The 27,541-nt window shown below is 43.6% G+C and overlaps 1 protein-coding gene across 1 annotated transcript in view; it reads right to left on the bottom strand.

Annotated features, from left to right (window-relative positions):
* Positions 1-27,541, bottom strand: part of MYOCD (myocardin) — a 94,034-nt gene that overhangs the window by 6,742 nt on the left and 59,751 nt on the right. Inside the window, exons 6-12 of the mRNA XM_004433048.3 lie at positions 20,462-20,637; positions 17,513-17,638; positions 12,603-12,859; positions 10,830-10,983; positions 3,492-4,430; positions 1,173-1,316; positions 10-138 (exon numbers count right to left, since the gene is read on the bottom strand). Coding sequence (XP_004433105.1) covers positions 10-138; positions 1,173-1,316; positions 3,492-4,430; positions 10,830-10,983; positions 12,603-12,859; positions 17,513-17,638; positions 20,462-20,637 — 1,925 coding nt within the window. The remainder of the gene's footprint in view (positions 1-9; positions 139-1,172; positions 1,317-3,491; positions 4,431-10,829; positions 10,984-12,602; positions 12,860-17,512; positions 17,639-20,461; positions 20,638-27,541) is intronic.

Here is a 27,541-nt window from a genome sequence, read left to right on the forward strand (position 1 = left end):
TGTGGTTACCTGCTTTACTGCATCTTCATAGGATGGAGGCTGTGTTATCTCTGAAACTGCTGAAGTCGACTTAGAAAAAGTTGGGGATGGAATCGAAAACTTTGGCCCTGCTTTATCAGAAGAGTGTAGGCCAGCCATCTGCGTGGGTAAAATGCAGAGAAGGACAATCAATTCATGGGTCAGAAATGGTACTGCTTCTGTTTTAGAAACTCTGAGGCCAAATTTTCGAAAAATTGATTTAAGGGGAAAAAAAGAGCTAGAGCTTAGAAAACAACTCCAATTTATTAACAATACTGCGTATCACTATGGATTTATTGCTGGAGGCATCTTAGGATGGGAACCTCACAGATTCATTTCCCCTTCTAAAGTCACCCTGTCTGTTAGGAGAGAGGGAGATGAGAAAAGGAAATAAAGTAACAGAGTCCAGTCCAATACAAAGAAGTCCATCAACCCAGGAATTTCCAGAGTAATTCATCCCCTAGGTCATTTCATTCCTAGCCGGGTGTATTTGCAGAAAGTTGGCGGCACTGCTGGGGTATCTCTTTGTGAACCAGTCTTGTGTACTCTGAGTGTGTTCTGTGGAGTGCCTCGGCCATTTCAGGGTCTCTCTGTCCCCAAAGGACGCCCTGCCCTGACTTGTGGCATGTAGCACTTTTGTATCATGGCCCTCTGATGTCTGCCTCCTTCTTATTACCTCTTCACTGCTCCTTGGAACTCCCCATATCCTGGGTCCTTCACATCCCTGATTCTTCCACCTGCTGATACGTATCACCTCTTCTTTTTTGCAGAGAGACTGCACTGTGACGCCAACTGTCTGCACTTCTCCAGTCCTGCCCACAAATCCAGTACTTTCCTCTTTCTCCAACGTTATCTTCTCATGCGCCCTTATTCCAATCTTCAACGTCACTGAAACTGGTTTGTTTGCCATCTTGTTTCACAAACATACCATGGCCATTTTAGTCATCACGACTTCTGGGATGACCCCAGGAAATGACTCCTCGGAATAGTCAAACTTATATCTACGTATCCATTTCAGTCCTTTTCCAGTTGACTTGATTCTGTCTAAAATGTCATTTATTTCTGCTGTTGAACCTCATCATTTGGAGGACAGGGGCCACAGAAGAGACAAGAGGCAAAGTCAATGACAAGTTTAAACGTTTTCAGGTGCTTACCTTTTGCTGTACACCCGGGCTTTTGGGACAGGGGTTGCCCCCAGCACCATGACTGCTGTCTGCCTGGGCTCCAGAGAAAGAGGAATGGAGGCTGGAAGGCTGGGGAGAGAAGCTTGGAGGATGGCCCTCATGTGCCCCTGAGTTCTGTAGAAAGGAAGAAGCAATAAATTAAATGGCCACTAGTGGCATACTTGAGAGTAGCTTTTGCTGAGACTACTGGTCCCTGCCCGGTGTTTTATCTTCTCAGATCTGCCTAAATTCCATTACCAAAGTCTCAGATCTGGCTTTGTACATATCATCTACTGCTCAAAAACTTTCCATGGCTCCCACATATCCACAGCATAGGGTCTCCATTTCTCATCAGGATACGTGTTCAAGACTCTCAGCAGTCAAATACTATTTCCTTCTGCAAGCTTAAATTCTACTAATCCCTCCATTAGGTTCCCTCAGCATGCCCTGTACATTCTACCTCCCTATCTTTTTCCATATGGAATGCCCTTTTCCTGACTCTCCTTTTTAACTCTACACTTCTCATTAAGTCCAACCCCTTTGCCAAGCCTTCCTGGACTTTTCTAGCCCTTCATCAACCTGCCTCCCTCCACCAATGTTTTGTGCAGCATTTAATGTCATAAGTACAGATCAGTAATGTTAGCCTATATTATTGCTCTTTATCTTTTTATCATGAATCGTTCATGTCTTCAAAGAGTGCTTTGTGAACCACAAATTACTGTACAAGTGTTAGTTCTTCTTGGTAGAGATAGCATTAGAATTGAGCATCTTAAGGTCCAGAGCTATGTTCAACAGCTATTTTTACCTTTGTTGCCTAGGACACTATGCACTCAATACATGTTGTCAACGATGATGATAATCCACTTAAGCCCCAACTCCTCCCAGAGTGCCCACTCAGGAGTGGCATCATTCATTTGAATGAGTTGTTCTGGTAGGTTTGTAAAAATGGATTCTCATTACCTATGGCCCATACCTCAGACTCCCAGGGTAGAGAATACTCACTGTGAAAAAGGCATGTACTTTAGAATCAGATAACTTGGGGTTTATGTGATCCTGGGCAACTGGTTTAACCTCCCTGAGCCTGATTTTCCTCAAATAAAGAATAATAAATTGGAACTCAGAAGGTTGTTGTGACAATTAATGAGATTACTCATATACATGCCTCTTAATACTTGGCACATGGCAGCTATCCAATCAGTGTGAGTTTTCTTCCTATTCCCTTTATAATAAAATAGATTTCAGAACCTTTTGATAATGTAATTTTCTTTCTCAGATAGACTTAAATAGACTTTCCTAATAATTCTTCAGCTTTGTAGACAAAGGAAAGTCTTTGATGATCACCTTGGTCTAGTCTTTGAACTAGTTACTCTTCTAAGCCATCTCCTACAACTCTCCTCTCATTGTGCTCCAGCCACAGTGGCCTTCTTTCTGATCATTGAACATTCCACACATGCTCCTACCTCAGGGCCCTTGCACTTGCTGTTCCTCCTTTGCCTGAATGCCTTCACCCCAAATATTCACAAGGCTTTCTCCTTAACCTCCTTCAAAATTTTGCTCAAATGTCCCTGGACCTTCTGTTTAAAGTTGCAAACTTCCAACCTCCTCAACCCTCTTCTCTGCTTTTTCTCCATAAGATGTATCAGCTTCTAATACATTACATATTTTATTTATTTATTTTATTTACTGTCTTTCTTCCCACGAGAATACGATTTTTATTTGGCTAGTTCAGCAGTAATCCTAAGAAACTAGAACAGGGCCTGTTTGCACTATGCAGACCATTAGACGGAGAGAACAGTAGGGTCTGGCAACATCTCTGTTGGCTCTCTTGATGAATTAGTTTGGCCTTTGGTAAGGCTTTATGCCAAGGAGTCCTGAAAACAAGGGTTGGCAAGGAGTCCTGAAAACAAGGGTTGGCAATCTGGCCCACTGCTTGTTTTTATAAATAAAGTTTTACTGGGACACAGCTATGTGCATTTGTTTACAAGTTGTCTACGGCTGCTTTCATAATACAAAGGTAAAGTTGAGTAGTTGTGACAGAGATCATATGGCCCATAAAGCCAAAAACATTTATTATCTAGCTCTTCACAGAACAAGTTTGCCAACCTCAGGCTCAGAGAAGTGAGTCTGGGCTACTGTGAAGGCCTGCAGATCATGGGGTCTGGAGATCGCCTTTGGGCTTCTGGTAAACCCTTCCCATTAAAAGTTCCAATGTTGGCTCTTTAGCAGTGGCCAATCCATATTAGCAGTGGCCAATCCATATCCCACATCCAGAAAGAGAGGTGCCCTGGGCATGGGGCAAGGCGTTCTTACCTGTGCAGTACACACCTGGCTGCCGACAGGTGAGGAGACCCTGTGCGCTTCTCCTTGAGGGCCTGAAGATGAGGGGAGGAAGTAATGGTTGTTGGGCGATGGGGGCAAACTGATATGCTGTGGGCTTTTCACGGCCCCGAGCGGCGAATGCTGCGGGGAGCACTGTGGGCTGAGGAAAGTGGAAGAAAGCACGGCGTTTTGACCTGAGGGCTCCGCACAAGGAGTGTTCCCAAGGGGCAGGAGCTGAGCGGCTTCGCAAGCCTGCGGCTGGCCCTCTGAGCCGTTGCTTTGTCTCTTCACAGATGCTTGTTGGGATGCAAAAGGACAGCTGGAGGCCGCCTCTTCCTGCTTGATGGCAGCAGCCAGGAAGGGCAGCGGCTTCTTCTCGGAACAGTTGCTCCTCTTCTGCTTCTGCAGCTGCATCCTCAGCTCCTCCACTTGCCTCTGCTCCTGCTGGAGCTTCCAGGTGAGCTCGTTTATCACCTTCTGCTTCTCCACCAGCATCTTGTCCTTCTCGGAGTCCAGCCCGTCCAGCTCGGACGGCATGGAGCCCCCATTTAGACTGCTCATGAGGCTGTCCTCGGCGCACACGTGAACTGGGGACGGGTGCAGGCCGAAGGACGGGGATGCGTCGTTGAAGGTGTCTGGCAGGGACCCCGCCACCGACAGGTCGGACGAAGCGGGAGAGATTGGGGGGCTGGAGCTGGTGCTGCCGAAGTGGTAGAAGCCGTTGGATAGGGCGCTGGTGGAAGGGGAGGACTGGTAATTGGGCAGCGCGTTGGTGGGCGTCACGGGAAAAGTGACAGTTGTGATATCCCCGAAGTTGGGCACAGGGTTCCCAGAACAGTCCTGGAAGGGCCGCAGCCGGTCCATGAGGGCTGTCTTGGTGCCTGACACCGGCAAACCCCGGATGCGAAGCTGTTGTCTTAATTCAGAGACCTAAAGAAACCAAGGTATTGTCAGTGTGCTGTTTCATGACAGTTTTTTAAAAAATGTATTTATTATTATGTTAACTTTAAAATATCACAAATGGAATTTTACATCTGCTTCTCTTTTTATTACTTCTTTACAATTTCCTCCCCTGCCCGGATATAAATAAGTTTTGCACACTTTTAATGATTCTTTTAATTTGTCTTATACCATGTTTTCATGATCCCAGAATCACAGAAACGTAGAGCTCAAATGGACCTGATCAACTGCCCTCCAAGCCCCATCCTGGTCCTAGTCCCCATTTGATAGATGAAAAACTGATATTTGTCTGGGTTTGGACATCAGCCTGGAACCAATCATCCCAAAGCAAGCTGAGAACCCAGGTCTTCCGCTTCCTAGGGAGGCGCTCTCTCCCTACCACACTCTCTTTGTCGGTGGTTCTCAAACCTGAGCAGGCACCAGAACCACTGGCTGTAGGGTCGCAGCACAGACCGCTGGGCCCAGCCCTGAGTTTCTGATTCACTGGGTCTGGGGTGGGGACTGAGAATGTGCATTTCCAACAAGGCCCCAGGGGATGCTGATGCTGCTGGTCCCAGACCAGCTTTGGAAGAACCACAATTTTACATCTCCTAATTTTATGTCCTAATTTTAATCACTGGCTGGATAATAGTCATATTGAGAGATAGTATGTGCAGAGATAAGACCATCAATTCAAATCCTGGCCTCACCTCTTCACGAGCTCAGTGATCACTCTGTGCCTCAGTTTCCCTTCTGTAAAATGGAAACGATCATACCAACCTTATACATTTTTGTGAGGATTAAAATGGCTTAAAATTTGTAAAGCTCTCAGAATAGTGCCTTGTAAATGGTTAGTGCAGTGTAAGGGTTTGCTATTATTATGTTGATTCACATGTAATTATTTCATCCCTGCATTTTTATAAGGTTCATAAATTATAAACTACAGATATCTAAAAATATGGAAACTAAATAAATGATGGGCATACGAATGATGGAATATTTGAGATCCATTAAAACTGATGCTATAAATATTTATTGATATAGAATAATGAATAATTGTTTATGGTATATTATTAAGTAAAAAAAGTTTAAATTGCTGATTCTATTTTTTCTAAGAATTATATAAATATATATGTGTATATATATTTAAAACTATGCTTGCAGATGAAAATATCTGGATAAAGATATGCTAAAATGTTAATAATCGTTCTCCTTATCTGTATTTCCTCAATATTCCATGTAAACATATTACTTTTATAATTAAAACAGGAAACTATTAAATGCTTAAATGTCAATAATTCCATAAAACAGCTAGAAGAATATATAAGGAAATAGTCTTCTGATATCCCGTAGGGAAAGATCTTATGAGCATAAAAGCAAAGAAAATAATCATAAAAATATTTACAACAAAAATTGAAAACTCCTGTAAGTCAAAAACACTAAAAAGAAAATGCAAATAGCAATCTTAGAAAAAAATAATTGCAGGACAAATAATAAAGTGTTAGTAAGCTCAATGTATCAAATGTGCTTAACAACCCAAAAGAAAATGATTGCCTCTCAATACAAAAATGGGTGATGGACGTGATCCAACTCTTCATGAACAAAAGATAAAAGTTTTTTAAAATGCCCAATAACATATGGGTACCATCATTAGTAACCCAAGAAATGCAAATAAAATAAATACGCACACACTTTTGTATTCATCAAATTGACAAAGAAACTAATAATAACATTTTGTGTTAGTGAAGTGGCAGCAAAAATCAATACATGAAAATGTTAAAAAAAAAAAAAAGCTCTTCAATGTCTAGTTGTTCCAAGAGTGGTCCTTGGACCAGCAGCTCCGACAGCATCTGGGAGCATGTTGGAAATGCAGACTCTCAGGCCTCTCCCCACACCTATTGGATCAGAATCTGCATTTACCCAGGGCCCCAGGTGAATCAGTCTGCACATTCATGTCTGAGAAATGTGGCTTTAACACACTGCTTCTGGGAATAGATTGGCACAAAAGATCAGGACGGAAATTTGGCAATATATATCAAGAACTTTAAAAAATATTAATATGTTTTGCTTCAGGAATTCCACTTCCATGTATTTAGCGTTGGGGGATATTCAGAGATATTAATAAATGTATGTACAAATTATATTTTTATTAGCAAAATAAATTAAATGTCCAATAGACGAATGTTAACTAGGTGGTGGGATGATATGTTGCTATTAAAAATAAAAATTTGGGGGGACGGCCCGTGGCTTAGCGGTTAAGTGCGTGGGCTACTGGCGGCCGGGATTCGGATCCGGGCGCGCACCGACGCACCACTTCTCCGGCCATGCCGAGGCCGCGTCCCACATACAGCAACTAGAACGATGTGCAACTATGACATACAACTATCTACTGGGGCTTTGGGGAGAGAAAGGGGAAAAAAAAGGAGGAGGATTGGCAATAGATGTTAGCTCAGGGCCGGTCTTCCTCAGCAAAAAGAGGATTGGCATGGGTGTTAGCTCAGGGCTGATCTTCCTCAAAAAAAAAAAAATAATAATAATAATAATAAAAATTTTATTGAATATTAGAAGTTATAAAAAATGTTCATGATCTGTTAAACAAGAAAGCATGCCAGATATTTATGCTCACGTAATTATTTTAAAACAGAACATGTCCATATGCATTTTAAGTCTAGAAGGAAATATAATCTGCAATGCTATCTGTGAATCAATTGTCTTTTAAAATACTCTTGACTTTTCTGTACACTACCATGTTTCACTAGTGAATGTATACTACTTTACAACCTGCTAAAAGTCATTTAAAAAGGATTGTAACAACTTATACTACCAAAGCAATAAATACACTCTCTCTCCTCTCATCTTGCTGGCATCATTTTATCATTTTCTTTTGGATTTCCTGGCTTGAAAAAGTGCAAAATGGCAACTCATTATTGTTTTAATTTTGAATTACTTAAAATTAATGAGTTCTACATTTATTTTTAGAATCTGTTCTAGCACTGAATAATTTAAACTACATTATTAAATAATGCAGCTCATATTCTAAAATAAAAGGAATACTTGTTGAGTTCCATTTACCTTAAATTTCAGAATATTTATGTTGTGTGGGCTTGCACAAAGGTTTGTATACATGTCTTTCCTACATTCCCTGGTGTTTTAATCTTTGATAACTTTTTAAACTATTTATTATGAAAAACTTCAAACATACACAAGAGTAGATAGAAAAGTATAATGAGCTCCATATACTCATCAACCAGTTTCAACAATGATCAGCTCACGCCCAATCTTGTTTCACTTATACCCAAACTACGTCTTCCCCTACATCTCCTGAATTACGTTGAAGCAAATAATATAATTTAATTAAGTATTTTGGTATCTTTCTCCACAAGAAAACTACTTTTTTAAAAGACATAGATACAAGACCATTATCACACCTAAAAATTATTTCTTAATATTCAGCAAATATTCTCCCAGTTTTTAAACTTCCCATTCATTTTCACATTCTCTTTGTCTCTGTCTCTTGTTCCCCAGTTAGAAACAGGATGCAAAAAATTCCCTATACTGTGATATTACCATTTATAACTTTTTAATGAGAAATCAAACTCTTGTCTCAGTGCTTTTTTCCCTTTTACTCCTATGTAGCCAAACGTGACCACTTCTGGAAAACATCACCTTCATTACCTTACCTTTCTGATTTCTTTTTTTGAGGATCACCTTCATTAATTCCTCTATGTCTTCCTTTCCCCAAACGTGGTTACATCGTTTGCTTCCTTTATTCCTCCTCTCTCCTTCTTTTCCTCCCCACTCCATCCTTCCCTCCCACTCTTTCCATTTTGCCCTCTCTCTATTTCATTCACTCTTGTAGTTTGAACCCTCCCCACTATGCAAACGATTTTGAAATTTCTGTTGCTATTCCTGACAACACAGTTGAGCTGAACTAGGTGGGTATATTTCTAAATGATGGAAACTGGCTGGACTTTTTCTCTTGGCTGTGCTGCTGGTACCTGCCACTCAACTTTCCCAAACTGAATGAACTTCCCAACGTCCCTTCAGATCAGCTCCTCGTTCTATCCTCCCAATTTCCGCCCCTGGTGTGACTCTACCAGGTGATACCTCTCCCCATACACCCAGTGGTCAAGTCCAGTCAAGCTTTCTCCTGTCTGTCCCTCCCTTTCCACTCTCATCTCAAATGACAATAGCAAAGCCTTTGAAATCAGTCACTTGAGTTCAAGCCCGTTTTGTCATTTATAAGCTAGTTACCTTGCATCTCATTTAATCTCTTTAAGATTCTGGTTTCTATGTTCACGTTTAAAATTGGGAAAATAAAACTTACCTTGCAGGGTGAAAATTAAAGCAAATCTATATAGGATAGCCGACTGATAGTTTATACTCAAAACATGGTAGTTGCCACTATCATCACCGTCATCTCCCTATACCTACGCTAATATAGGTATATAACTATAACCAGCCAATGATTCCGAGCATCTGCCCATTGAGGAAACCACCTTTGGGGGCTCTGACAGATGGCACATCATATCTGGACTATGTCTTCCCTGGGGCCAAGGCATCTCCAGACCTGCCTGACCCAGACTCCCATCCAGAGGTAGACTACTTTTTAAAAAAATCTTTTTTATTGCAGTAAAAGACATATAACACAAAATATACTATTTAATCATTTTTAAGTGTACAGTTCAGTGGCATTAAATACATTCACAGTGTTGTGCAAATATCACCACTATCCAACTCGAGGAATTTTTCATCATCTCAAACTGAAACTCTGTACCCATTAAACACTAACTCCCCGTTCCCCCCTCCTGCCAGCCCCTGGCAACTACCGTTCTACTTTCTGTCTCTATGAATTTGACCACTCTAGGTACCTCATATAAGTGGAATCATACAGTATTTGTCCCTTTGTGTTGGCTTATTTCACTTAACATAATGTTTTCAAGGTGAGAGAGCCCACTTTTATCTCTATGGATTTGTGATCTGGGGAGAGGAGGGTGGGTGACCTGCTGCTCTGGAGAGCATTATCATAAGTTTGGCATCCTCTTCTAGGTTTAGGGATGTCAAATTGAAACAAGCTCCATGAAACCTAAGCATTTTTATTCCAAGTGGAAGGACTAGAGGAACCTTTGATATCAGAACCCAAGATACATTTTATTTACTGGTGTTGACACTTGGGAACCATAGAATTTTCAGTAATTTGAAATAATCCCAATTCTACCTTTCCCCCAAAGAAAATAATGACTGAGGACTGAGAATGGGAATGGGGGTGATAAATGAGGACTGAGGAACAGCCATAAGATTGGCACAGTGAAGACTAGGGGGACGTTTAGGAATTAGTTTTTTGGAGAAAAATGATAAGATCTTTTTTGAGGGGAGTAACAGGTGGGGTGGAAACCATGTCAACAGGTGTAATCACTGAAAATGGAGTGAGGCATTGAAGGGAGCAGGTGTGCACGCACAGAGACGTCGAAGGCACTGCATTCAACTCCTTCAGTTCTCTTATAAACACTGGATGAATGAATGTGCCAGTCCTGAGGATTGCTTTGAAACACACCAGGTTCAACTCAAAGGTCATTGTCATTTCAGTGAACTGAGATCCATGTGGTCTGTGATCTGGAGTAAGTCATGAGCAAACACATACCATGTAACAAGTTGGTGCTACACTTCAGGGCACGAGTTCTCATATTTGGGGATTTCATAGAGCAGTACATTGCTTTAAATTATGTAATTGACATAGGGTTACCAACATTTCATCTTGTTAAATAAGGACTAATATCCTTATTTAACAATAAGAAGCAAACAAAACTCTAAGAAACATTCAACTTCCATCCACTACCATCATCATTTTCAAATGGAAAAGGTATTTTAACATTCAAAACATTGGGAGGAAATGAATACTTTGAATAAAGATTAGTCAGATATGTTGAACACACTTAGATATATGAAAAGCTCTTTACATGGTTCTTATTTTTCTCATTTCACCAGAGATTGGTAAAAGTTCATCATGGAATTGACCATTGGCTCAGAACACTTGGGAAGCTCGTATTAATTTCACAGCTGCTCTCTGTGCTCAGCTCTCTCACATATACGATTCCATTTGATTCTCACAATAACTGATATACGCAAATGAGGAATCTGAGATGCGGAAAAATTAAGAAACGAGCCCAAGGTTGCCCAGCCAGTGAAAGAGACGAGTTGGGAGCCTACCGTCTTCTGCTCTATTGGGTGTTCAACCACAGCAGTTAAAATTCTGTCACCTACTTGACACTCTGCCATACTCTTCTCCCTCCCACTATTTTAATCAAGAAATCAATTGATAAAGATGTTGTTAAAAATGTACTGATGTATTTGTAAAAAAAGAAAGAAAGAAAATCACGGCAAATCCTATACCTTCAGATCATCTAGGTTTGATGGGAGTGGGCCTGGTTTGAGAGAAGAGACATTAGTTTGTCCAGAAAAACTGTTTTTGACGGGAGACAAAGGGGTATTGCTCAGCGGTGTTGAAGAAGAGTTTGGATTTCTGACCATCTGTTCGTTTGGTTCCCTGAAAAACAAACAAGAAAGAGGCACTTAAAATACAGTCAAATATTTATATGAGGGTGTGTTATTGTGATTTATAATAAGAAATATATATTGGGTCTTGTCCAGGTTTCTGGCACAGAGCTCTTAAAACCCGTGGAATTTCCTAAGTCATCAGAGCGATAAAGGTGTCTTTTATTATGTTAATGAGGTGACTTGTAGAAAGTACCTAAGGAGGAGGGCTGGTTGCCAGGAGAACCAGCCTTGTGGTTAGAGGGTTGGAATTTTCAGTCCCACCCTGGATCCCCTGATCTCTGGGGAAAGCAGGTGGGCTGGAGATGGAGTTCAATCACCAATGGCCAATGATTCAATCAATTGTGCCTACGTAATGAAGCCTCCACAAAAACCCAAAAGGTCAGGGTTCGGAGAGCTTCCAGGTTGGCGAACACGTGGAGATTTGGGGAGACTGGCCCTCTAGGAGAGGGTATGGAAGCTCCGAGCGCCCCTTCCTACATACTTTGCCCTATACGTCTCTTCCATCAGGCTGTTCCTAAGTTATACCCTTTTATAGTGAACCAGTAATCAAGCAAGTAAAATGTTTCTGTGAGCCATTTTAGCAAATTAATCGAACCCAAGGAGGGGGTTATGGTGACAACTTGCATCTGAAGTGGGGGAGTGGGCAGTCTGTAGCACTGAGCCCTTAACCTCATGCTATCTGCAGGTAGGTAGTGTCAGAATTGAGTTGAACCATAGGATACCCAGCTGATGTCGGGGAATTGCTTGGTGGTGTGGAGGAAAAACATACACATTGGAATTGGGGGACCAGAGCTCTTGGGGGTAACTTGCACTTAGATCAGATCACAAGATAATTGCCTACAAGGATCAGGCATGTAACAAACCCGCAGAAGAGACAGGGTGAGGAAGAACAATAGTGTAGGCCAGGTGCAAAGTGGCAAGTAACCGTCAGGATGAGTTTTGGGGAGACAGGAGGGAGTGGTGGAGACTTTGGCATATGGGAGATGCATGTCTTTCTATGATTTAGCAGAGGCACTGTCCTGGGGAGGCAGGAGCATGCCGCGTGAGGCTTGAATGTGTTCAGCACTCAGCATAATTGCCAGCACCACCCAAAGCTGAACAGAGACTGGTGAGGGAACCCACATCCCAACTTTATAGTTGAAGAGACTGACCATTTAAAAGGTGACCTGGCAATGAGGTCACACCTCGGGGCTCAGGAGTCAATCTTTGAGGGTGTCACTCATTCACTCAGCTCTGTCGCTTCCTAAAGCACAAGTGCTGAATCAACTCAAGAAATGTAACCTGTGTTGGAATTGCTCCCAATTCCAATAGGACCTTCTCAGAAGGTTTCTCCTCTCTGTTCCACAATTCAATCCGGAAGTGCTACAACCTTTCCTTTTCCCATAACTCCCATTATGCCCATTATCATCAGGAGCATTGATTTACTTGCTTCTTCTCAGCCTTATGTTTCCGAAAAGATGTGCACGATTTCTAAACAGAGTCAGATTCTAAGCAGACCGGATAAGGAAGTGGTGCAATACAGGACTTGCTGGGTCCAGTGGGCCTCAGACAGAGAGAAGCGATTCCCAGCCTCTGCCCGCAGCCCCCGCCCCGGGCTCCCTGACTTACTTGAGCTGGGCTTGGTGAATCCCGGGGTAGCTGAACCGGTGCTGCTGCTGCTGCTGCTGCTGCTGGCTGAGGATCTGGAGCTGTAGGAACAGCTGCTGCTGCTGTAGCAGCCGGGCGTAGGCTGAGTCCATGGGCGGGGGCGACTTCTCCGCCTTCTGGTCTGGGGGAATGTACTGGTGATATTTGAGCTTCTTCACTTTGGGCTTGGGGTCCTTGGGCTTTTTGTGGCGGTTCTTACTGTCGCTCAAGGACTTGGACTGCAAAGAGGATGAAGAAACGGCACACGGCTTAGGTGATGGACGGGAGTGACTTGGCGTCATGGGTATATCGCAAGGAGGTTTTGTCTGATGGACATTCTTGAGTCCCGGAATACAATACAGCGAAGGCCCGATGCAGAGAGAGATTCTGGGACATTAAGGTATCTGATGAACTAACGTACTGCAAACGCACTGCAGGAGTATTCCTTCCCGGAGGAGAGTGAGATGTAAGCCTGTGTTTCAGTGAGGGCACTTTCCTAACCTAAAACCCACCGATGGCCTAATAAAGGATACATTCTGATCTTGGGATGGAGTCATAAGACAGTTCTTTCATATGTATACATGTAATCACCTTAGTTAAGCACTTAGTAAGATGACTTATTAATGACATAAACTTAGATGGCATTAAGCTTGTCTTTGAAAATCCAGAATGTGGATTTTTGTTGTTTCAGGCTCAAAAGTAAGATAGACTCCCACTCCCACCACCACCCCAAATACTCATACAAGATCAGGAGGTGACACCCTCTGAACTAACGATACTTCACTTACTATGGGAAGGGTTAGCTACCCACCAGAACCCTTCCAGAAGTTACCCACGTACAGCATGATTCGAACACACTGAAAAAAGTTAAGGTTTACAGGCTCGGAAGTTAAGACAAATTTTTGAACGTGGTACAATGACTTAACTTTACTATATGTCAGCCGCCTTACCTGCAAGTTGGGGAAAATATTCTCTACTTTCTATCACAGTGATCAATAGAAGGATGATAAAAGATAATATTGAAATAATAACAGGTCTCAAAGGACAATGTGATTATATCTATCACCTGCTCCTGAAACCAAAAAGCCTCCATATATTGGGAAGCAATAGATCCATACTGTAATCAGTTTAAAAATATAAATTTTCAAACCCTGACTTGATTACAGAAGGTGAAAGTGAAGAACATGGATGTCGCGTCAGAAGATTCTTGAGGATTTGGGGGAAGTTGGAGGGAAAGTGTGGTACCAGCAGTGTCCAGGAGAGGGGGCTCCTGAATAGCTGGCAGACGGATTGTGACCGGGCAGCTTCCCCATTTTAACCGCAACACACACATCCGAACGTGACCTATCCAGAGCAGCCTACAACATGCTTTTCTGCGACTCAGCGAGCACATCCCACCACCGCAGCCTCTTTTGTGTTTTCTCAAGGAAGCTGCTTCTTTGGAGACCAAGGAATAATGAGCACAGGTGTTCCCGTGCGCTTGGTGGCTCTATTTCTCTCTGCTCCTTAATGGGTAGGCATTCTAGTTACTTAATCAGTCTTCTGCACTGGGGAGAATTTCTGCAGGGCTCCTGTGATCAGCGCTGCCCTGCTTTGCTGCAGTTTGGCTTCCGCTCCCACCTCCTCCTAGGACTTGCCTTGTCTAGGGAGCTGCAGCCCTGGCTCTAGCAGTTAAGTCAGGAGCTAAGGAATTTTCTCTCCATGTTGCCTTAGCACAGAGACTCTGAGCATTCCAGAAGGTACTAAAATCAGACCATTTTCTCTGGATAGTGAGAGGCAAAGACCACTGAACCCATGGAACTCTGAATCCAGGGACTGTGTGGTTTCACACTCTTTTTGAGACCAGAGGATATCACAGTTGTGGGTTTGTTTTTTTGTTTTCTATCTAGAACTGCATGGCCAATAGAAGGGAGCACAGTCATCTTGCTAAAGCAGACATGGATCCAAAATCCAGTGGTTTAAGACCCAGGCATAAATGTGTAAAGCAGGTTAGTGTAACGCAAGACGGGGTGGTGTGGCCTGTGGCTAGAGGGTGCATGACTTCCTCAAGGCATTCTGATTCAAACCCGCACACACACACTGGGCCTGCCACGCAATACACCACCCCAGCTGCCTGCAGACAGTTTGCCTATCCTGCTCTGCAAGATGAAGTCCAAACTCTAGTCTGCCAAAGAAGACAGTTCACCCAACTGCCTAAACCTCCCCTCTGCAGCAGTTTACCCCTCCTGCCTCTTTCCCTTGCAATTTTCTGCTGTCTGCAACTCCCTCCTCCACTCATCCTTCGAGGCCAGCTCAAACCCCGGCTCACCTGGGAAGCCTCTCCTAGCTCACAGTGATGTCTCTATCTGCATGTCTCATGCGGCATTTGAGGCTGCCTGATAATGGTCACGACACCACATAGCCTGCTGAAGGGCGGAGGGAGACAAATCCAGCCCCCGTTCTGCTTCCTAGGCTACTGGCCCTGATGGGGTGCTGTGGCTGCCTGGGAAAGGGGACTCTCTTTTTGTATTGTGGTAAAATACAAGTAACATAAAAATCACCATAGTAACCATTTTAAAGTATATAATTCAGTGGCATTTAGAACATTCACGATGTTGTGCGTCACCACTATCTAGTTCCACAACATTTTCATCACCCCAGAAGGAAACTCCATCCCCATTCTCCAATCACTCCAGTCTCCCCAGTCACTCCCCATTCCCCTTCCCTCACCCCCTGGAAACCACTAATCTGCTTTCTGTGTCTATAGATTTGCCTATTCTGGACATTTTGTATAAATGGAATCATACAATATGTGGCCTTTTGTGTCTGACTTCTTTCACTCAGCATAATGTTTTCAACGTTCATTCATGTTGTAGCATGTGTTAGTACTTCATTCCTTTTTATGGCTGAATAATATTCCATTGTATGGATATGCCATGTTTATCCATTCTTCAGTTGATGCACATTTGGGTTAGTTCTGACTTTTGACTATTGGCAATAGTGCTGCTATGAATATTCCTGTACAAGTTTCTGTTTATCATCTTTTTTCAATGCTTTTCGGTATTTATATTTAGGAGCAGAATTGCTGGGTTATATAATAATTCTCTGTTTAATTTATTGAGGACCTACCAAACTGTGTTCCACACAGATGCACCACTTTACATATCCACCAGCAATGTATGAGGGTCTAATTTTTCCACATCCTCATCAACACTCATTATTTTCCATTTTTTTAATTATAGCCATTCCAGTGGGTGTGAAGTGGTGGTTTGTTGTGGTTTTGAGTTGCATTTTCCTGATCATTAATGACGCTGAATGCCTTTCGATGTGCTTGTTGGCAGTTTATTTATCTTTAGAGAAATGTCTATTCGAGTCCTTTGGGGCACATTTTTCTTACTTGCTCAAAACACTATATGGGCTAGTGGTGGCTGCGATACCCAACTAGACTGTAGGCTCCTTGAAGGCAGGAATCATGTTCTATTCAACTTTGATATGCACCCCCTTGGGCCCTGCATAAGAGCACTTTTCTCTTACCAAGATTTCATAGTTTTCAAAGAATATTCTTGTGCATTCTCTTATTGGCCTTATATTAACCTTATAAAGTCAATAGGGCAGAGATGTTTTTCCCTAGCTCACTTGCCTCTTTCTTTGAGAATCCTCTAGTATCCTCTTAATTTAGAGATGATAAATACTTAACAACCGAGAATTCACAAGCATTGACTAGTCAGAAGGGATATTGGCTCTTACATAAACTTCGGTCCTGCTGGATCAGCTCGGTATCAATCCTGCTCTTCATTGAAATCGATCTGTCCTTCCTCTGGGTGACTATCACACTCCCTTAGTACAGTGAGGCTGAAGGCTTGGCTCATTTGCATTATGCAAAATTTAAATACTTTGCTAGAAATATTAATACAATTTCTCTTTGCATACAACATTAGCGATACTATGAATCATCTCCTCCTCCCTCCATCTGCAATGAACAAAATTCATCAATAGTCACATAATTTCAAAGCTGTTGAGCTGAATGAGTTGTAGGCAAGTTTGAAGCTCTTGCAGTTTAGAGGGGAGCTTTACTGGGAAACTGAAGTACCTACCATCCATCTAGAACAGGAAAATTGCTTTTGTGCAGACACAGTGGAGGGGACTATGGGCTGTTACTTTAACATTGATTCTTACTCAATTTACAATCTTTTTTTTTTTTAAATATTTCATAAGAGCCATCTCAGCATTCATTAAGTGGTAGCCCTAGAGCTGAGAAAACATGCTCCCAAACTAATTAGATGTTATTTGGGATAAAATATTATGAAGAAGGCCAAACAACTACCAGGCAGTCAATTCAGGAGAGAGCACTCTGTGAACTATTAGATATAATCCTGGGAAAATCAGACCAAAATATGCTGTAATGCTTACAGTTATTCATCTACTGTGAATGTAACCCCTCCTTTTATCTTTGTTTCCATAGGAAGACTGGCTCAAATGATATAGATTTTACATTATGCAAGGCCTTCAGGTCTGCTTCCCTTGCATAAAATTCAACTGCCCTATACCTGTTTTATGGCACTTACAAATCCTGTGTGTATTACAATCAGCTGTATCTATTTCTAGGCTGAGCTTATGAGGTCTTTTAAGTGAGGAACGTGCTGGCTGAGCTGTGATCCCAAAGAAATGCAAACATCTGTGCTTCTCCTCTGCGGGGAAGGTCCATGCCGTGGTGCACGGGCAATAGAATCCTGGTCCATATACACTGAGGGCCCATTTCTCAACCCGTCTTGCGATGTTCCTAGTGGATTGACCCTATACATGGGTCTATGTGACTCTCTTCATATTGCCAGACCTAACTCAGAAAGCTCTGCGCCGAGCTGGCTCTGTGAGCTGAGTGCCCACAGGGGCGTGGAGGCTGGCCCCATCCGTACCTTTACAGCAGCGTGCACAGGGATGGGGGCGCTGAGGGGGCCAAGGCCCTGCTTCCCCGTGTCTGACTGGTTGCCGGGCTGTGAGGCTGAGTCATTCCTCTCATTTTCTGAGCCAGAAGTAAGATCCTAAAATCCAAATTTTAGCACTATTAGGATGCAGGAGTAAAAACTGTGTGACATAGAAATGTTCAAGAAGAGCCCCCACACATAGCTCTGCTGTTTGAATCCCAGCTTCTTATCCAAGCAATAGCAGACTACTTTCCCCAGGGGAGTGTAACTTGTCAACCAATTGAAGGCAGCTTTTGGAGAGAAAGGAGGCTTTATTAATAATTATTCAAGAAGACACGTATAGAACTGGCCTGTTCTAGGCAAACCAGGCCATCTGGTCACCCTAGGGGAGGGTTCCACCTGTCTGCAACAAGCTCCACCTGTTGGACTTGATAACTGGATTGAAAAAGAAGGGAAGAGGGAGGAGGGGGTGTAGGAACGTTGGGGGAAAGTAGGACAACAAAAAAGCTAGGTGAAAAGGGTGTTAGCAGATGGAGGGAAAGTGTGTACGTGTGTGTATGTATGTGTGTCTCTGTGTATATATGTGTGCATATGTATATATGTCTGTGTATATGTCTGTGTGTATGCGTGTGTAAAGTATATGTGTATCTCGGTCTGCATGTGTGTATACATATGTGTGTCTGTATGTCTATGTATGTGCATGTGTGTAGATGTATGTGTGTGTATATGTGTGTGTGTAGGTAGTCATGAAAAACCTTTTTGAGTGTCACATTTCTGTACGCAGAGGACTCTGGAAAAGGACTGATTATCTTCTCTCCCCCTCCTACACTCCTGTGCTGTGACTTTGAAAAGAAGGGGCAGGGGCCGCTCGTGGTCTCTCCCGGAGCCTCTCAGTCCTTCCCGGAGCCCTGGCACCTGTCCAGGTCTGTAGGATCCTTTTCTCTCAGAGCCTCAGTGTCCTCATCTCTCAAATGGGGTTGCTGGGTGAAACGACATAGAATGATTTTTGCATTTTGCCTGGCATTGCTCAATACTTGCTCCCTTCGTCTCCTCTCCTAGGGTTAAGTAGAAAAGAACTTGTCTTCTCCTCAAACCATCCTAAAATCAGCAGCTCAGGAATTTACTGTCAGAATAATAGACACAAATGGCCTGATATACCGTTGGATGTTATCAGAGAAGTTCGGATACAAAGACCAGCTGCGGCACGCAGGGAAGGAAAGATGCTTTCATTATAAACTCTTGCACAACAAACGTATGAATAGTTCGACTCTGCTCTTTATGTCTCCCTTTTCCCTCACATTCCACGTTTTCTCCTTGGCAGCCTTAGGTTTGCTCCGATGGAGTGAAGGTCGTGACAACGACCGGTAACTAGCACGGTTTCAGGAAGCAGGGCCGTGGTGAATCCTGAAACTCCCCAAGAGCTGTGTGGTGCTTTACAGTGTAAAACATGTCTTCAACTATAACATCGAATGAGGGTTAAAAAGTACAAACTTCCAACTATAAAATAAATAAGTCATAGGGATGTGATGTACAGCATGGTGACTATAGTTAATAACACTGTATTGTATATTTGAAAGTTGCTAGGAGAGTAGATCTTAAAAGTTCTCATCATAAGACAAAGCAGTTGTAACTATGGATGGTGACAGATGTTAACTAGACTTGGTGTGGTGATCATTTCACAATATACACAAATATCGAATCATTATGTTGTACACCTAAAACAAATATAATGTTATATGTCAATTATACCTCAATTAAAAAAATAAAAATAATTATACATATAGATATAAAATGTTTATATATAATAAAATATATATAATATATATTAATATGTAATATATATTAATAAAAAATATAAACTGTCTAATTTCAATCCATGGAACAATTCCTGTGAGGCCAAGAGAAATCAACTCTTCCCAAAGGGAAGGGGCTGAAGGTCTGGAGGGTTCTCTCAGAGCCAGTATATGGAAGACACATCTCGCTGCCACACTAGTGCGTCTCCTTCCCCTGCATGTGTGGACGCCCACACACGTCTCCCCTTAGGGGCTCCGTGAATACCGTCATGCTAGGCTGAGGACAAGTCCCATCAGGGCTGTGTGTGGCTTCTAGAGGTGGGATCTCCAGGGGTTGGGGGTAATCTGCAGTGTCCTGGAGACCACACAGCTGCTCAGCCTCATGGAGCCTTGGCTTTTCCTCTGTCAGAATCAACGTCAATGACCCCTGCCTGGGGGGACTGTGATATCCAATACAACATGCTAGTAGAGTGCCTGGCCCTGTCCCTGCACAGAGTGAGCAATTAATACATGGCAGTAGTTGTTGTTAATAAGCTTTATTGTTCTTTATAAATGTGCTTTTAACAGTATTTGCCATATACATTCCTCACGTCTCGAGAGTTTGTGGATTTGTCCAGAAAGGGTTGAGTGCTGTGCTTGGGCTGGGGCTGGAAGTGGACCTTGTCGTGGTTTGGCAAGTGGAAACCTGCTAACAGTAGCATCAACTTGGGCCTCCCTGCTTTGTAGCCAGTCAGCATATCCTGCTCCCCACTCCCCCAGGACCGAATAGTGATTCCTGGGTGTATGGAAAGACTGTGGGCTTTGAAACCAGTCCTGCTCTGGCACATTCTATCCGGGAGATTGTTGGTGGGTCATCCAGTGTCAGAGAGCCTCATCTTACCTTGTCGGTAAAAATGGAGATAAAGGTATCTACTTGGCAGAGTAGATGCCTAAAAAGTAAGTCACAGGGTCTAGTCCTTGGGATTCTCTTTCAGTGTTTTCTGGAGGCTCTTGCCCCTAAACCCAGAACCCTAGACCCCATAGGATGAGAAGAGGTACCAAGATGATGTGCCATCAAGAGACATCTCTGGGGTCTCTAAGCAAACCAACTGTGGCAGTGTTGATTTTAAGACTGAAGAGATGACAGGCTGAGATGTGGTTTGTTTACCTGGATTGTTCCCAGAGGACCTGCCAAAGGGGTCTCTGCAGCTTTCGTGTCTGGGGGGGATCCCGCTGAGCCCTGGGGGTCTTCGCTTCGAGTCTGATCTGGAGAAAGCCCATCACTGCTGCTGTCCTCTTCAAAGGCAAATGCATCTGCTGACTTGGAGAAACTCACCTGGTTACCTGAGGGAGTGAAATCCAAGAACTGGGTCAGTGGCTTAGGCACATCGACGGGCTTTTGGGAAATGCTTCAAGGTGTCATTCCTCTTAGGAGCACGTATCTGTCTCCTTAGATCTGTTTCCAGTGCAAGGTAAGAGTGAAGAGACATTTTAAATTGTTTCTCATATATTTACTCTATACGAGAACTTGTGTTCATAAAAATGATATATTGGGCAAGGAAGAAGGAGCGATATATTAAACGTCTATCATCATTTGTTCAACTTTATTTTCAAGTTTATCCATTCCTTCACATTTTCTATGTGGACCCATATCTTTTTGAAACAAAATCAGGGAAGATGAAGGAAAGAAAAGGGGCCACTGAACGCAGAAGGGGGCCCAAGAGGACCGCAGCAGGAGAATGCCCCGTCTCCCTCAGGTTTACGACAAGAGAGAGACTTGAGGTGACAGTGTGCTGTTTGCATCATGTTCAAATATAAAACAGGGCACACAGCACACAATGTTTAGCAAACTTTGCTAATAAGGATAAGCTCGGACAGCTACTAAGTTTCAATTCTGTCAGAATTCGCTATGTCACCAGAGTGTCCCAAAGCCCCAGTCGGCTAACGCATATCTGTTTATAAAAGCCATAAATGTGTCTCAGAAGCTTCAGCGTGACCTTTACTTTTTTATTATTTGGATTTTCTTTTCATTTCTCATATCTTTGTGTCTATTTTGGAAATCCTCAATGGCTCACACATGCAGAGACTCTTCCTCAGAGGTCTGCGTGGTCTTTGGAGGGGAACAGATACATCGGCTTGGGGAAAGGGATTATCAGACCAGATGGGACTATAACGACATCCTTATATGTCCCTTATGTTTTTTAATTGCCAAATTTCATCTGGTTTATTATCCAACTGCACAGTACAAAATGTGCTGAGGCCACACAGCACTTCTGACCCGATTCCAGGCACAGCCTTCCAAAGGAATTTAGGTATTATCAGGAAGCTTTCCAGCCCAGCCTTCTGCAATCACACCGACAAGAACTTTTGACTCCTGCTTTGTGCAGATAAGAGGGGGGAGCTTTCACCGTGGTGACTGGAGAGGCAATGAGGAGCTGGAAGTAATGGAACAAATGTGGTTTGGGGCTTGTCATCGCCGCCACTGCTGGCATCTGTCATAAACCCTCACTCAGACATCCCAGTGTCAAATCAGGAAAGAGGCCAGACAAGGACAGGGCAGGTGGAAACTCTGGTTGCCGGCCCGTTGGGCATAATGCTAACCTGGAAAGGCCTGGGGACCAGCACTGCTGTCCCACCGCTTCAGGGATCCTCTATGATTGCTTTTCTATGATTATAAAAGTAATAGATACTTATCATAAAAATTCATGCCATACAGAAGGTACACAATAATGTACATAATCCCACTTCCTGTTAATAATTTGTTCCCTCTTCTAGATTTAATTCTATACATATAGCAAGACATAGACACACATTTATAAAAAGTATGTCACACAGATAGGACTGGGTGAAATAAACTTTTCTGAAACTTGTTTTTCACTCTACACTGTTTCTTGCAGATCTTTCCATGTGAGCCCATAGAGATTTTTCTCAATTAAAGTTTTTTTTGTAACAGCTACACAGTATTTCATTGTATTAATGGGAACTTTTATTTTCAGAGGTGTACTTTTTCATTTAAAAAGATTTTGAAATCATAGAAAAGTACAGAGAATAATATAAAACATCTGTTTACATATCCCCTGAAATAAATAAATGCCATCATTTTTGGATATTTGTGTCAGAAATCTATTCATTTTCTAAGAGAGGGGTTTCATTGGGTATTCGACAAATGCCAACTTTTTCTTTGAGGTCAGGGGTCACTCTCCTCCCCATTCAGTACTCTGGTCTCAAACACCCCCCTTTCTATTTCAAGAGTCCAGAGTTAGCTTACACCCTTCCCTTCTTCTCTCGCAGCAAACCCCGGGCTCTGCAAATAAGCCCCTATTTGTCATTTTCATGCAATGTGAAAGAATTTATATAGCATTTTTCCTTTCTCAAGGAGATCATTTGCCTGAGATCTTCCCAGGAAGCTCCTTCCAGGTGATTCCATGAGTATGCTCCCATTGTAAACTCAAACAAATGTTTCTTTACTTTAGAAATCATGTTTTCATTGAAATTTCAAGTCCTACTTCTATTTGTGGAATTAAAGACTTTGTCCCTGTTAAAAGGATGACTTGTATTACTCAGGGCCGGGTAGGCATGGGAGTAGGGGTGGGTGGGTATCAAGCCTTCCCCACCCCAGAAATCACAGCATTTTGTTGGGACCTACTTGGCACCTATCCTGAGCCAATACCATTCCCATTCTCAGAGAACCCTGCACGTGACTGTGCCAGTCCCTTGGGGCAGCCAGTCTTCTCTGCCCAGCAGGACCCTCCATCTGAGAGCTTTATTATCGTATGTTCCCTCCCCCTTCCTTCAGTCTAAACGGTATGGATCGTCTCTGTGTGGTCTGATACTTCATGTGACAAAGTCTCCCCCACCCCTGCCCCTTTCTGTCTCCACCCACACCCACACAGAGTTTCATATCCCAAATATGTACAAAGTAGAGGGAATTCATCAAATTGCAGAGTTGTCCAAATATTCTAACCTGTGGGTAGAAATGTTACAAGAAGGGGAGGGGAGAAAGAGAGAGAATGGTTTCTCTGCTTATCTCCCAACAACACCACTGTAATTGTTTCAAGTGGAGAGATAGCAAATGATAAAAATGGTAGTTTGTATCAGTAGTTCACTTAATAGTGGCAGCAATAACAAAAATAATCAAATTTTGTTAGGCTTCATGATGGTCCAGTAAGTCAGAGTAGGGGGCACATTTTCTCATCTGTGTTGTAGATGAGGACATTGCAAGGTCCAGTCCACCCAGTGATTTAGAGACTGACCTAAGAGTGCAGGCCCAGCCTTTGGACTCTCAGAGCCACCAGCAGAGGGGGCAGCAAAATCGGTTACCTTCTCTGGAAGCCATCAGCTGACAGGTTGCTTAGGGAATATCATAAGACCGGCTGGGTTCGTTGAGGTGGGGAGGTAACACAGCAAATGGCCAACATCTCTCCTTTTTCTGCACTCATCAGGTACTAAGGACATCTCCATATGCCACAACATCTTTTACTTGAGTGTTTGAGATTTGAGAGACCAAATGTGACATCCTGATAGTGAGAACAAAGGAGGCAAGAGATTCTGGGAAGGGCGATCATGATGATTTCATTGGGACTTGTCTCAGAAAAGGATCAGAAGGATTATGGAAGCCCTGTTGTTGCCACCAGTAAACCAGCATGCCTTTCCACTTTGACACCAGGCGTTCGGCAACCTCAGCTTGAGGCACTAGAATAATGTGCCAAGTCTAGAAGCAGAGTATCTCGAATAAAGGAGCCAGTAATCAGTCCCATTTCCCGCAGTAATGCGTGGAGCATTCCTCAGTTATTTCATTCATTTCCAGCCTTCACACGTTGAGAGAAGCAGAGACCCGCAGAAGCATAACCGGATTCTATATGCTGAAGAGGTGGAAAGTCAAGAGAAGGAGATTATCCATGCATCTTCATGGGACACAACTGGAGAATCTGTCAAGGACTAGACTGCCTGGTGAGTGCTGTTGGTGGTTAGACGGAAGGAGACAGCACCGAGGAACAGTCCAAGAAGACTCCTGGAGGAGGCAGGGTTGAATTGAGCCTGGAACGACCATCAGCTGTGGACAGGACTACAGGAAGCAGGGCGGGTGCATTTGACGATAATGGGTAGAAGTGGAAGGGAAGTTACAGAGTGGTGATTAGCAGAATTGAGGCGGGAAGGGCGAGGAAGAAACTCTCCCAGCCAAGGGAGAGGATTATTCTGGGAGCCAATCTCTGGAAAGATGCAGCTTGTAGGAGTCTATTTTATCAAGTGACATAGTCACTTAAAGAAGTTCCTCTGCTTAAGTCAATGAAGAAGCCATGACTACATGCAACCATCTATATGAAGAAGCCATGAGTACATGTAACCACGTACAGGATAGTTGTTTACCCCTGAATGAACAAACAGGGAGAGGGCCAAGGCCCCAAGTACGACTCCTGTCTGGTATCTAAAAAGCATGACATGCCAGGTCAGAATATGCCGACGGACACACTGAAGACCACTTGGGGCTGTCCAGGCCAAATGATCCTGCCTTGAGGCCCCTGCCAATCACCACTTTCTAGGTGCTACAGGTGGTTTGGATTTGTGACTGCCAGGGCAGAAGACGAGTGAAAGGACAGAGAGCTCCTACACAGCGGCACACTGGGCTCAGCTCCTGAAAATGAAGAGAACCACAACAGTGGAGAGGCCCTGAGAGCAAATGGCAGTGGCTTCCTTTTGACACGATGTATGTGGTGTTCTGCGCTCAATAAGAACTTTGGTTCTGTTCTACCACTTCAGAAGTAGTGTGACTGTTGGCAAGTTATTTAACCTCTCGGAGCCTCAGTTTCCCCATCTATAAAATGGGAGTAATAATACCAGCTACCTCTCAGGGTTTTAAGGATTAAAATAACACAACATATGTAAAGCATTGAGCCCAGTCTCTGATGTGCACGAGTTCAATAATTTCTAGCTGCTGTTATTGTTACTGTTTTTGTTAGGAGGATCTGCTTGTCTCAAGTTTACCATTATCAAAAATAAAAAAAAGACCACCCGGGAGGCGGTTTATCCTGTGGTCAGCTTTGCAAAAGTCAGCACAACTCCAGAGCCAGAAAAACTGGTTTGTCGTGAGCAGTTCATTCTGGGGAAGCGGAGACAGACCTTCCCCAGAACTGGGGTGTCACTGGAAAGGCTGCATGTTACTCCGTCTCCTTCCTGGTTCAAGCGGGGCTCATGTGGAGAGGGACAAAGGTCACCTTATCTGGCTGCCTCTGGAACAACCAAGTCTATCGGCTTTGTGTTGTGACCCTGGGCCTCTGCTCCAATCTCCCACCGCGCGAGGCTCCCTGGGAGCTGTTGGAGTGCAGGGCGCTGGCTATTGTCCCTGTAGACACGTCAGGCGGTGTGATGACAAGGACCTGCTTTGGGAAGCCCTGACATCATCCTCCAGCTATGCCCACAGGGCTGGCTCTGGGCACTGGCCCCTTCGGGATCTTGGCCTGGCGACTCTGAGCTTTCCCTCTCCCTCTTGGAAGTGATTAGGTGAATGAGTCAGTTGTACTTTCCTCTGCATAAACATTTAAAATTCCAAGATTAAAGTGAGATAATTGAAGTCTTAGGTACCTTTCTGCTAGGACCCACACCAAGGGCTGGAAACCATGAGGTGGAATGTGAAAACGGACCTCGCCTGCTTATCTACTTGCAAGCTTGAGCAGTGCACTGCATGAGAGCTATTTTAATTCACGGACAGACCATCTCCTGACATCCTCCTGGAAGAGACTGAAGCAAAATCCATTTCCTAAGGGGAAAGATGATCCATGTGAAAGTAGCTATAGTTTAAACGTGGCTCTTGCCTAGAGATATTTCAATACTCCAAAGATACCATAGTCTGTAGAAGACAGATTGTATCGTCCAACCAAGACAGAACCCACTGCTCTTTTTTTTTTGTGAGGAAGATCAGCCCTGAGCTAACATCCATGCTAATCCTCCTCTTTTTGCTGAGGAAGACCGGCTCTGAGATAACATCTATTGCCAATCCTCCTCCTTTTTTTCCCCAAAGTCCCAGTAGATAGTTGTACGTCATAGTTGCACATCCTTCTAGTTGCTGTATGTGGGACGCGGCCTCAGCATGGCCGCAGAAGTGGTGCGTCGGTGCGTGCCCGGGATCCGAACCCGGGCCGCCAGGAGCGGAGCTTGCGCACTTAACCGCTAAGCCACGGGGCCGGCCCCAGAACCCACTGCTCTTGAGGGGAATCAGATGGCTTTATTATGTAAGTGGATGTTTGGAGGAACAAGGATTCCTTTTCCTCAGATTCCTGGCACTTTAGAAATTTGCCTTCAGTGTCTAGACATACCCTGATCCTAGGACCACATGATCCTGGGAAAAACAGTTAACCTGCATACATACTGGTCCTGCACCAGCTCTTGAGCCTAATTCCCTGGGGACAAAGATCATCAGGTGTGCAAAGAGAGGGTAGCACTGTCTCCTGCTTCCCTCTACTGGACCCCACCCTTTCACAGCTCCCTCTCAGGTCTCTAGGCACCTCTCCCCAGCTGCAGGCTCCACCTCTCCATGAGGCCTGTGATCACTTCAATGGGCAGCCAAGGCCAACTCCAGGACAACCCTGCTCCTCTCAGAGCTAACTCTCCTCCTTACCACTCCCACGCCCCCCAAAGCTACCAGCTCCTTGACTCTCTCTTCCCACTCTTTTCCCAGAACCCAGAAAAGTATTTTTCATGTATGCCTTAGTGTGTCTTTCCCCCAAGGATCATTTGCACTTTGGAAATTATTTCTCATTATGGAGCGATAAATTTTGTCCATGAGAAAGTTATGCCAAAGCAAACCTTTTCTTTTTATGCCAAAGCAAACAGCCCTACTGTCTGGCTTAGAGCCATGGTTATTGTCTATTTGTCTTAAAAATGAATGATCAGAGAGTGTCAAGACTTCCAGAGTCTCTGAAGAATAACTGGCCTCTTAGTAAATAAGAATTTTTGTTTTGTCTTGTTATGAAGTCTAAGCCTTGGGGATGTAGGCGAGCAAAGACTAATGTAGAATCTTTTAGAAATGTAAGTGACAGTTGTAAATGGATAACTTCTGGACCAGTCCCAGTGGACTAGAAATGTTGCTTTCTATGTTAAAAGGTTATGATGATAAAAAGAACTAATTTATCTTTGAAGATGGGGCTGTCTATTCTGAATCACGGGTTCAATTTTTTTTTAAAAGTAGCTGAAAAGCTGACTTGGGCATTCAGGTGGCCTCCTGGCCCAGACCAAGGCCCAGTCCAAGGAAAAG

The sequence above is a fragment of the Ceratotherium simum genome, chromosome 16 (genome assembly GCF_057802395.1).
Source record: "Ceratotherium simum simum isolate JZ-2026a chromosome 16, ASM5780239v1, whole genome shotgun sequence".
Taxonomy (NCBI): Eukaryota; Metazoa; Chordata; class Mammalia; order Perissodactyla; family Rhinocerotidae; genus Ceratotherium; species Ceratotherium simum.